Below are 12861 nucleotides of genomic sequence, written 5' to 3'. Positions count from 1 at the left end.
AGACGAGGCGTCTATTCTAATATTTGATAAATCATTAACGATAATATAACGAAAAATAATTTTGTACTTACTTCGCGTAAGGCCGTCGACTTTGATCTTCGATATGTCTATACGTGGCTGGACATTGACTTTTATAGGGCACTGGGGTACATTCAGTCCTCCGTAGTTCAAATTTACCAAATATGTTCCAGGTTGCGGCGCTACGTAATCAACCGTATACGTGCCATCTTCATTATTCGTTAATGTCATCAGGACTTCTCTTCCCTTAGGGTGTACTATGTTTACGCGAAGATCGCCCGGGCCAGCTTCGCGACAGTCGATGTTAAAATGCGTGGGTGTGTTCGACTTCAAACCATCTTCAAGACCAGGTCCGAAAGCGGACACCATAGCGGGATTTAAAGGCGCATTTACTTTCATCCTATAAGGAGAATTCTTCGTAGCTACACCGCCATAATTTACCTAAAAATAAAAAGACAATAATGGCTCGTAGCTCAGTTCTTCTAATACCAAAACAGTAAGAGAGTAATTTTAATTATCTGACCATGATTATGTGTTGCAATCCACACGTTGGAGTATATTGGCATTGCACCGTTCCATCTTGATTATCATTTAATCGGACAGGAACATCTCTGCCAAGGGCGTCTTGAATAGCGACTTCCAAAGGTGCTTGACCAGCCTTCCGTACATCTATTGTAAAATTCGTTGGTTTGTCCTTGGGAATGGACTCTGATTGAACTCCTGGCCCGTATACTTCAACCTGAAAATTATTTATCAGGCACGTCCATAATATCATTACGTTGATCGAAGTTTTACAATTAATAATAAGAAAGATTTCGTACCTTATCTGGATCGAAGTCGGCTTTAGGCAAAATGTTTGCGATGTATGGCGACTGCGGAATATTTTCGTCGTCGCAAAGTATATGAATCGCGTATTGTCCAACAGCAGTTGGTAAATAAGACACGTCTATACTGTCGTTGCCATTATCGTGGCAATTGATGACTGCTTTCGAAGGGCCTCTGATCGAAAATTGAAGACCACCGGCCTCGCCGCTCGTGGTCACCGTGAATTTCGCTAGATGGTCGACTATTCCAGTATGAAGGCCAGAACCAAACGCTCTGGTCGACGATTCCTTGTAAGGTCCAACGTTCACTTCGAAGTGTGATTTGTAAATTTTTTTCCCACTGCTCGTTATCATTATCACGTGTCGTCCTTCTTTGATCGGCGTATAGTTACACTTGTACGTGGTCGAGTCAATTTTCGTTAGCCTGGAAGCAATGAAGAAATCATTTAATCGTTTGCTCGGAATGCAATCCCTGTAGATAATTAAATAATTCGCTTACTCTACAGGACAATTAATGCCACCGGGAGCGATGATCTTAACACAGGGTATATCTTCGTCGGCGGCCATCTGAATGATAAAATCTGCATTATCTTTAACGCGAACCCCGTTCGGTAGAAGTCCTCGTCCGTAAGCTTTGTATTTCTTTCCATCCGACACCGGAGCTATCTTAACGCCGTAGGGGCTACCAGGTATCAATTCTCGAGCGAAGAATACATGTATGCAATGTAAACCCGAGAACGGCGAAGTATATTCGCACCTCCACACATCCGGTAACGTTTGACGTAGCTTTACAGGTACAGATGTCTTTGAACCCTACATACAGGCAATTTGTTCGAATTTGTATTTTGATCGGGTGTTTTAATATAACTTTTACAATTTAACCGTTTAGAAAAATGTGCTACCTGGGGGTCTAATATGATAACTTCAGGAACACCGCCTCCAGTATCTTTTGTAAATATGTCGAAGAATGTAGGCTTATTAACTATGACGCCCTCCGGCTGTAGTCCTGGCCCGCTTGCTGTGACTTTGCTAGCGTTACCAGCCTGTGCGACTACGTTCACCATGTAAGGACTATTTGGAACTTCTCTTCCAGCAAAAAGTACCTTTACCTTGTGAGGGCCTGGATGTCTTGGTGTATATGACACCGAATAGGAGAGATTCTTATCCTTGTTAAATCTAACATCGGCCTTGAACAAAAGAAAGGAAATAAATAAGAAGATCAGCGTGCTCCATTTTGTTAGCAGACTGATAAGGAGAATGCAAGTGACTAGAACTTTGTACGCTGGTAAAGTTCAACACCCTCTTCAAGAAAATATATCATTATCAGAGACTCGATGTTTATTGAGTTATTCGCGTTTAAAGTGAGATTTAAAGTAAAAGAAATGACAATTACTATGGCTAATTTTCTTTCTTGTTTAAAAAAAAAAATTGTATATGCACGATTAAAATAATTCTATAAAAATGCACACCGTTGACTGATTTTATCGCCAAATAAATAATTTTCTCAAAAGAACAGAGCGGAGTTACAGTTAATTTAATATAATTGCGTAGGAACGTAAAAATAACTATTACACCGCATTTATCTTGACCGATAATTATTACGACTGTGATACGTAGTTGATTGTGGTAATTTCCTCTAAGCGACTAACCGCATTGTAGATAAATATGCGATTAACAAGCTCGTTGAATATACAGGGTGGTCTGACAAGACCCGTTACCTAAATTACTTATTAATGAAGTGAATATGTACTTAGCAAAAAAATTGGATTTGTTAAGATTTATTCAAACATGGGCGTATATTTCTATACTATCCTAGAAAATTATTTTTACCTGTAATTTGTGACCCTCAGGATCTTCAACGATAACATCAACGTTTCCCTTGCCAGCAGAAAATGTTTCTACGGTGAAATTAGCTGGTGCGCCAGCGACCACGCCAGGCTCGATACCCGGGCCATAAACGCGTACTCTGCAAGACAGATTTTTATAAAAAATCAAAATAAGTATCCTCTTTCATTTGTTATGTGCACCTTAAGAGGGTACTCTAGTTTAACACTCTGGTCTTCTAATATTTTAGGATCTTAGTAATATACTCCATAGATTTTACTAAAATAAACAGGATTAATGAAGCTGTAAATAGTTTTACCATGCAGATCTCAAATATACTGCACAAGTACACGATTTTTACGAAAAATAAGATAAAGATGATCTAAATGGATGACTAAGAATAGAATATCCAACTGAAATTAGAGATTGGTACAGCATCGTTCAGTCTGACTTAGCTTAAACGAGATTAATTTCTTCTTCTCTTTAGAGAATCGCCCATCCACTCGCTCTTCCCAGTTTACTTCGCTTAATAGGGTCGAAAAGTAGAGTCGTCTACGACACCTTGAAGGAAGCATATGTGCACCTTCGAACATTGCACAGAAGCCTGAGCGCTACTCTACAGATTACACAGAACCTTGCTTAGACCAACCGTGTTTGCGCAAGCCTTCTGCCACATCGACAAAACGTTTCAGGATTCCCCCCCCCCCCCCCAACGTACACAGTCAGTGTGGATCCCATGGGTGTCGAACAGGGCTGGAGAATCAGATGACACTGAATCCTAATTCCGAGTCCCAATTCACCGGTTCGTTGATTCGAACCTATCCTAAGTTAAGGTGTTCGTGATCGTTGAACCGTTCGTTAGAACGCTCAACGTAATCTACCGATCCATCGAGGGTCTGCTCAACATGATCTATCGGTCCATCTAACGAGGAAGCTACTTCTAACGCCTACACACGAAAAATGCTGGCCGTAGCTAGGTAAAAATCGAGCCAGTATAGTCATAAATGATTGCACAACGTATTTTAGAGACAACTCGAAGCGTTGATCGCCTTGTTTGGCGATTTATCGGCATGGCTGTTTTCCATCACAGGTGTCGATCACGTTTCTAACAAGGATCGCAACAGCAAAGGATGCAAACTAGGCGTCAGCCGAATATTGACAGGAACGTTTCTCCGAGCGCGATAAGAAGGAACTTCATTTTGCTACGCTGGGGATGAACAGTCTTGTTCCGTTGAAAGAAGATAACGTACCTCCTTCCGAGCGGAGGTTTGGCAGAGTCGCTGAAATTCACGACGACGTGTTCGACAGCGTTGGGGCAGAGCAGCGTCCATCCTTGCGAAACTCTGCCTACTGCAGAAAGAAAAAGATCGTTGCCCATACTTAAAGAGGATTTTGTTTAAAAAATAGGATGTGTCCACGTCTTCTAAAGGGTTTGTTACTGTGTCTTTACGATTTGATAAAGTCCCAACTGTCGTACGCTTCACACCACTCGTGACTATTTATACTTACTTACGTTCTGAATTTCGACTATACATACAAAAGTGCGACGTACTTACTCCACATATTTGCTGATGCAATCATTTACTTTGTACTAAATTTATTTATCATCTCCTCGCAGAAATAAAACATTTGGAACCTAACTGTATTAACCAACGCATAGTACTTTGCACGTTCGGTAAATAATCTACAATGAAACCTATTTTTTGGTGTTCTAGAGTAGAAGGCCCCCTTAAGGTGAAGTAAACGTTCGACTACCTGAAAAGCAACTAAAAATTTGTAAAAAATTATCTGATAGTGTACGAGCTCGTACACGCTTTAAGAAACGTCTCGATCTACGCAAAACTTGGAAGGTTTTAAGCAAAGTTGTTGAAAGAAATGAACTCGTATGTTATTTAGTTGTGCAAGGTATTGTAACGTAATTGATTAAAGGAAACTCGTAAAGAAAAAGCAAGAAAAGGCGATGTTAAAATGAGAATTATGCAAGCTACCTATGCACAAGTACTGTTATGCAAGATGATAGCAGTAAAATAACAATCTATCGAAAAGATCGACGTTGCGTTACTCACCGCGATGGCGAGATGCTGCAATCGAGAAACGAAATACTATTAATAAGACTTTCTTTTGAAGTCTGGAAAGAATAAAAGTGTATAAAGCGTAACCCTCATCCCTTATTGCTTTCCTCTGATTCGTGCTGATTTTAAACAGATTTCATAGATACAGTAAGGGTCTCTGAATATGTAAAAGTCACGGGAACTCGACTGTTCCATATACAGAATACCTGACACGGTTTTCTTTTTTATCTTCGCGTCGAACACAGAAAGGGACAGTGAGCAAAAAGAAAGAGAAAGAACGAGCGTTCGAGGTAGCCGGCAGAGATCAAAGGCGCGTTGATACGATTCATTGTATTTCAACTATAAAACTTTCTTGTTATTAATTCTTGTTCAACGAGAATTTCAATATCGTACCCCGTGTCTCCTCCCCGGTAAAAATAAGACCAAATACGATACAATTTTAACTTAAATTACTAAACACATTCGTTCACACGATCTTAATAATATCGTGGTTAGTCCTTATTTGAATAAAAAACAAAAATGTCAGAAACAGTAGAGCGTTTCGTAGAACGTTCAAGCTGGAGAAACAGATATCTAGAAGAATTTGGCGTGTAACAAGATGTTAGAAGAACGAAATGTATTTGTAATCTTACGATAATTATTTACGTATGTTACTTTGCTTTCGTACTTACTTGTTTGGATTTGTACGCGCTTGAATAGGTGCTCCCGGCTTCAATTTCGCGTTAGGATACTGAGACAAGTACGTCATCATCGACATTTCGTCTATGTTTGGATTCACCATTTCGTCTGGCGTGATAAGCTAAAACAAACAATAGTAATTGATTATTGCTCGAATATTTCCTTTTTGTTTGCTAATTTATATATTTATTCACGAACCTGTGATATATTCAACCAATCGTCAGCCAATCCCATCGCCTGCGAAGCATTTCGCACGGCGTTGTTTGGATTCCAATTTTGCCAATCCGGGCACAGACCCGGCGCAACCGCGTCCACGAGAGCCCCGACAGCACGTCCGTCGTTCCAATCGGAAGTGAAGTTGGAAATTGGTAAATCTGGGAGCTTCGACTGAATCCAACCCATCAATCTTTGCTTTGGCGTCACATGTTTCCCGGGTTCCTCGCTCTCCTCCTCCCACATTGGCATCGTAATGGAGTAATGAAGAATCAACGTCCATATTAAACCGAGTATCAATTTCAGTTTCGAATCCACGATATCTGACGAATCTGTAAAACACATCGACACCGATATACAAACACGAAGCTTCGAAAAAATACATTAAATGGCCGCACCCCACTGATTTACCCATCGGCCATTTTGAAACGAAACGTCGTTACTTTATCACTGTGACAGTTTTAAGTATGACAACAATTAAATCAGTTTTTTATTGAATGTGTTTCAGTATTTTTTACGCGCTTCGAACGCGTTAAATTGATTGCTATTAACCCTTAAACTATATCTTTCGGGTTCCAGCGAACATACTATAAATTATTTCTCAATTTCTGTAAATGAAACGCTTTACGTTGTTACTTTATCACTGTGACAGTTTTAAGTATGACGAGAATTAAATCAGTTTTTTATTGCACAAAAGCGTTGGAAAAATTATTTCTCGAATGTGTTTCAGTATTTTTTACGCGCTTCGAACGCGTTAAATTGATTGCTATTAACCCTTAAACTACATCTTTCGGGTTCCAGCGAACATACTATAAATTATTTCTCAATTTCTGTAAATGAATCGCTTTACGTTGTTACTTTATCACTGTGACAGTTTTAAGTATGACAAGAATAAAATCAATTTTTTATTGCACAAAATCGTTGGAAAAATTATTTCTCGAATGTTTTTCAATATTTTTTACGCGCTTCGAACGCGTTAAATTGATTGCTATTATCCCTTAAACTACAGCTTTCGGGTTCCAGCGATCGTACTATGAATTATTTCCCAATTTCTTAAAGTTTGAACCGCAGTTACTCGATCGAAATGGAATTAGCCGTTCTCAGCCAGGGTCGTTTGAATTTTCCAAATAAAGGCGTGCAGGTTCTGAGCCTGATACACGTACAAGTAAAGTCGAAGTTACGTAATGGAAGTCCATGCAGCATGGTTACAGTCGGTCACAAAAATATTGGTACCCCAGTGTAAATACACAACAAGCAACAAAAATTAATTGCACGATATTGACGAACAGTATTCAGGTTCTAAACATAAAAGACGGTTGGTTTTTGACGTATATTTGGGCAAATACGAGGCACTATGTGAAAACTAAGTCGACTAGGAAGCTCTGGATAGTCTTAAACAATAAAGGAAAGTCTCCTTTGTTAATTATAAATCGCGTACAAAATCGTTCAATGAAATGGGGCTCTTTCGACGAAGTGCATAGCTCTGATTCATAATATTCGTTTTTGTCTTCTGATTCTTCTTTTGCAAGGTCTTTGGTATATATCAGATTCAGATTGGCGATGGTACCGGTACGTACCAGTTCCTTTTCTGCTAAATCCAGAGATCTTCGATGAGCAAAAATAGCAGTCTGTAACATAGTCTTTCGGCTCTTTCCACATCATCGAAATTGCAAAAAGTATTTTTCTCTGATATTCTCTAGACGAAGCTAAAAGTATCTTGGCACAATGCTGGCGGCAATCTGATCGCTGAGTTTGCACCCAACGTATCGAACGTAAGCATTTCTATCGAATACGTTACATTTTGTCTCGGCGAATATGGCAAAAACGGAAATGTTGTTTAATACCTTTTTGTAGGTATCCATGAACTCTACTCTACAAATGAATTTCAGTAAAATGCATTGACTATTAAAGGATTTATGGTCGTTTGAAGATTGGACCACTTTTATGGGATTTTTTTATACTTTGCGGGGTTAAGCAGCAACTTTTCGAACCATCTTAGAATTTATAAATATTCTTCATCAAATCTCCATTAAAATCCTTCAATTCGTTCAGGAATTATGATTCTTTAAATATACGCGAAATGTCAGGAAAACATTTCTGTCGACATCATTATATTTTCAGTAATGAATTTTTTTCTCGAAAGTGTGTAGGATTTCAGGAATATGTCTATTCACCAAAAACGATTGTAATTGACCCTCGCAACCGAAAATAATTTTTCCAAAACGATTTGAAAATTTTTTTTGTCCATCGAAAAATTTCACACATGCTCGAATTTTTTTTTAGAAAGTGGGTAGGAATTCAAGGGTATGTCTATTGACCAAAAATAATTATAACTGACCCCTGCAACCGAAAATAATTTTTCCAGAACGATTTGAAACTTTTCAATTTCACCGAAAAATATAGGCACTACCCCCTGTCGATTTTTCTTAAAAATTCATTTTTGATTTTTAATAATTTTATCTGACGTCCTACAGAAAAGTTGTGTAATACTTTTTTATAGGTATCTATGAGCACTACTTCAGAAAAAAGTTTCATTGAAATATATTCATTATTGTAGGAGTTATGGATGTTTGAAAATTGGACCATTTTTATGGGGTTTTTCTGATTTTGAGAGGTCAAGAAACAACTTTTCGAATATTTTTGCAATTTCTACATATTCGCCATTCAAATACGCGTCGTTTGCCTTTTTAAACATTAAAATCGTCCAATCCGTTCAGAAGTTATGACGTTTTAAAGATTCGCATGAAATTTCAGGGTAGCATTTCTGGCTTGAAATTATATTTTCGGTAAAGAATTTTTTTCTCGAAAATGGTTAGGATTTCGAGGGTATGTCTATTAACCAAAAATGATTGTAATTAACTCCTGCAATCGAAAATAGTTTTTCCAGAATGATTTGAAACTTTTCAATTTTCAGGGTAACAGACAGTTATGGTCAGACATTATATTTTCAGTAATGAATTTTTTTACTCGAAAATGCGTACGATTTCGGGGGTTTGTGTATTCACCAAAAATGATTGCAATTGACCCTTGCATCCAAAAATAATTTTTTCAGAACAATTTGAAACTTTTCAATTTCACCGAAAAATTTAAGCAGCTACCTCCTGTCGATTTTTCTTAAAAATTCATTTTTTATTTTTAATAATTTTGTTTAACGCTGTACAGAAAAATTGTCTAATATTTTTTTGTAGGTACCCATGAGCTCCACTTCAGAAAAAAGTTTCATTAAAATATATTCACTATTGTAGGAGTTATGGCCATATAAAAATTGGACCATTTTTATGGGGTTTTTCTCATTTTACGAGGTCAAGGAATAACTTTTTCAATATTATTAGAATTTCTACATATTCTACACTAAAATACGCGTTGTTTGCCTTTTTAAACATTAAAATCGTCCAATCCATTCAAAAGTTATGACGTTTTAAAGATATGCTTGAAATTTTGGAGTGACATTTCTGGCCTGAAATTATATTTTCGGTAAGGAATTTTTTTCTCGAAACTGAGTAGGATTTCGGGGGTATGTCTATTGACCAAAAATGATTGTAATTGACTCCTGCAATCGAAAATAATTTTTCGAGAGTGATTTAAAACTTTTCAATTTGTCGATTTTTCTTAAAAATTTGTTTTTCATTTTTAATAAACACATCTATGGATAATGTAGTAATACGATTTATTAATAAACAATAAAATATTCCGGATAACCGGGTACCGAATAATCATAACTCTATTCTATCGAAATCAGTAAAAGCTAAGAAACGTAGAAAAATCTTTCTACCCTTGTATGATCTACAGGGTACCATTAACAATTTTTTTTAAAGAAACTATTTTAAATTCGCAGCCATTAGCTCGGTGTTGCACACGAAGAAAAGTTCTTCGTCGTGGGTAACACCGATTACCAGGTCTCACCACGAGGAGGTTGCTGCGTAAGGAGACCCAAAGGGAAATAGATGAAATCCAAGCTTCATCGATCTCCCTTTTTGCATTCTTAGATTCCCAATTTTCCCTCGTTTAGATTTGATAAAATAATTGCTTGGCAGAACTAAACGAGGGGATCGAAGGAACGATCCCCTGAGTTTAGTAATCTAAGAATGTGAAAGGGAGATCGATGGAACTTGGATTCCATCTATTTCCCTTTGGGTCTCCGCTGTGTCGTTTCCGCAGCAAGGTTGCGACATATTTGTTTTTCACATGACCATTCGAACGCGAAGGAACGAGCCGCGTCGTGAGATTTTCGAACTATGGAGCTAGTTTCTCGCCAATGATAAATGTGAATCTAAACAGGAACGTCTATGTCTCGCACGGATATTGCTGACTACCTGGAACCCTCGATTCTTCTTCGTCCTTCGCTTCCTATCTCACGGTATCTCTACGTTGGAAACGAGCGGCAAAACACAAAGAACAGTCGCTATGATGTCAGCCATCTAGACCTGTTTTTGGGAACAGCCTATATTGTTCGTGTCATTATCGAACTCCTACATTTTCTACTATTTTGTACTACAAAAATTTGCGTGTACCCTCCAAAGATGCCTATTCTTTTGTCTACCATATTAGAAGATCCCCTTAAGCCAGGAATACTGTATTACAATCTACATTGTAGTTTTGTCAATACATCTAATTTGAAACCTGCTATAAGTTATTACTGGTTTCGATTTTATTATAAATGATTTTGTATAATAAAACATCAACTTTTTATTGCAAAAAAAATATTTACTGCTGTATCAATTTACTTCGATAAGAACATTGGAAGCCTCTGTAGAAGTAAATAAATTAGCACGAGCGTTTTCGCTTTCACTCGATTTCATTCGATCGGATCGTGTATTTTCCATTTCGAAGACGGTTTATTCAATTTTAAGACAAATTTATCTTGCTAAGTGAACGAGTCGCTACATAAAAACGCAGTTGACCGCTTTGTACCGTTTTGTATCTGAGCACACCTGACCTTCACCTGATCCACGTTCGTTTGCCGACTTTCTCTTTCATTCTTCGTATTACACTTAAAAATAAAAAAATATGCAGTGTTTAAAGAAAGATTTAAGACTCGAGGGACACGCGATGTTCTTGTTTCATTTTACAATTCACGGGGACCGTTTAGTTTCTATAATTTGTCGGCGAGAAATGAAATTATCGTGTGATATTGATAAAACGCGGGACCAAAGGTGCAAAATTCATATTCTATAATGTGGTTCGCTAGTATAACACTCTAGTGTATATTTCTTGTATTTTTTGATTCTAGGTGCGCTAGAAAAAGATTCGTAGTGTTCATTATTTGGGTCACTTTTTAGTCGGAGTAACATTTTACAAAAGAAACATTAACAACTATAAAACGGTTTTAAGAAGCTTGAACTAACTTGGAGCAAGCCACAACACGAATTCTGCGACAATGGGCTACACAGTTTGCTCGTGAGATTCGATTTCAGCAATTTGTTGCAAGAGAACGTTGGGCAAACAGATTCAAAAGGAAACATAACATCCGCCAAAGAGAAATTACTCGGTGCATGGCTAAAGGAGAGATCGCGTTTATTTCAAATATTATACAGATCGCTCTGAACTTCCAAATCCTCAGTAAGGGGTAATCCTGAGTAAAATCATTATTCGATAATTACTTGAAAGATACTTGACATTACATAATTTGGTAACGAATCGATTAAGTGTTATCAGTAGTATCGATCCCATCGCTACTGGTGAGCAATAGCGAGCAACCATGAGTGACGTCACAGGTGAGTGAGGCTAGCGGGAAAGAATGCATTCGAAACGAGACAAAATTTAGCGACTGATGTCATTGAAAATTACTCATCGGAAAATATTCAATAAGCATTTCCTTTAATACTTCTATATGAAACTGTATTTATATTTCTTACGTCTCGGGAGCTGTCAAAGTGACAAATTAATAACCAAAGAATTTTTTTTTTCAAATGTCTATCCATAACAAATTACTAGTTGTTTAAAAATAATTTATTTCGACTATATACAAAATGAAGTTAATTCTATAAAGGGTGTTCGGCCATTCCTGGGAAAAATTTTAATGGGGGATTCTAGAGGCCAAAATAAGACGAAAATCAAGAATACCAATTTGTTGATGGAAGCTTCGTTAAAAAGTTATTAATAATTAAATTTAACAATTTCAAATCGTTCTGGAAAAATTAGTTTCGATTGGGGGAGTCAATTACAATCATTTGTTGTGAATACACATACCTCCGAAATCCTATCCATTTTTGAGAAAAAAAATCGGATAGGTGAAATTTTTCAGCGAAAAGAAAATTTTTCAAATCATACTAAAAAAATTATTTTCGGTTGCAGGGGTCAATTACAATCATTTTTGGTCATTAGACATACCCCCGAAATCCTACATACTTTCGAGAAAAAAATTCTTTACCGAAAATATAATTTCAAGCCAGAAATGCTGCCCTGAAATTTCATGCGAATCTTTAAAATGTCATAACTTTTGAACGGATTTGACGATTTTGATGTTTAAAAAAGTAAACTATGCGTATTTTGATGGAGAATATGTAGAAATTGCAAAAATATTCGAAAAGTTGATCCCTGACCACGGAAAATGAGAAAAACTCCATAAAAATGATCCAATATTCAAACGACCATAACTTCTATAATAGTGAGTGTATTTTATTGAAACTTTTTTCTGAAGTAGAGCTCAGGGGTACCTACAAAAAAGTATTAGACAACTTTTCTGTAGGGCGTCAAACAAAATTATTACAAATGAAAAACGAATTTTTAAGAAAAATCGACAAAGGGTAGGTGCCTAAATTTTTCGGCAAAATTGAAAAGTTTCAAATCACTCTGGAAAAATTATTTTCGATTGCAGGGGTCAGTTATAATTATTTTTGGTCAATAGACATACCCTTGAATTCCTACCCACTTTCGAGAAAAAAATTCAGTACAGGCGGAACTTTAAACATTAATAACTTTTTGACGAAGCTTTCATCAACAAATTGGTATTCTTGATTTTCGTCTTATTTTGGCCTCTAGAATCCCCCATTAAAATTTGTCCCAAGTGTGGTCTGGAATAACCCTATATACAGGGTGGTCCACGTAACTTGTGCAGCTCTACAACTTCTCTACTTCCAAAATAATCAAGGAATAAAGTGAAATTACTCGTTAGCTATTAGGTTTAGGGCTAACAAAGGTTAATACTTTTTTACTCAGAATTTGATATTCTTCCATATTTTAATATAAAAAATATAGTATTCTATTTAAAAAAACAAAATTGACCCGTCAAA

The 12861-nt window shown here is 36.9% G+C and overlaps 1 protein-coding gene across 5 annotated transcripts in view; it reads right to left on the bottom strand.

The window, feature by feature from the left end:
• The window catches only part of Cher (filamin A protein cher), a 63036-nt gene that overhangs the window by 41928 nt on the left and 8247 nt on the right, over positions 1-12861 (bottom strand). For 3 of the 5 annotated variants that reach the window (XM_076769806.1, XM_076769805.1, XM_076769808.1), the window contains exons 3-11: positions 5615-5961; positions 5410-5537; positions 4733-4747; positions 2673-2808; positions 1745-2029; positions 1342-1655; positions 840-1266; positions 542-757; positions 72-459 (exon numbers count right to left, since the gene is read on the bottom strand). In XM_076769806.1, coding sequence (XP_076625921.1) covers positions 72-459; positions 542-757; positions 840-1266; positions 1342-1655; positions 1745-2029; positions 2673-2808; positions 4733-4747; positions 5410-5537; positions 5615-5961 — 2256 coding nt within the window. The remainder of the gene's footprint in view (positions 1-71; positions 460-541; positions 758-839; positions 1267-1341; positions 1656-1744; positions 2030-2672; positions 2809-4732; positions 4748-5409; positions 5538-5614; positions 5962-12861) is intronic. The other 2 variants (XM_076769807.1, XM_076769809.1) reach the window with 1 other exon arrangement.

The sequence above is a fragment of the Colletes latitarsis genome, chromosome 7 (genome assembly GCF_051014445.1).
Source record: "Colletes latitarsis isolate SP2378_abdomen chromosome 7, iyColLati1, whole genome shotgun sequence".
Lineage (NCBI taxonomy): Eukaryota > Metazoa > Arthropoda > Insecta > Hymenoptera > Colletidae > Colletes > Colletes latitarsis.
The sequence above is the reverse complement of the archived record's forward strand: the minus strand, read 5'-3'. Positions and strand labels throughout refer to the sequence as shown.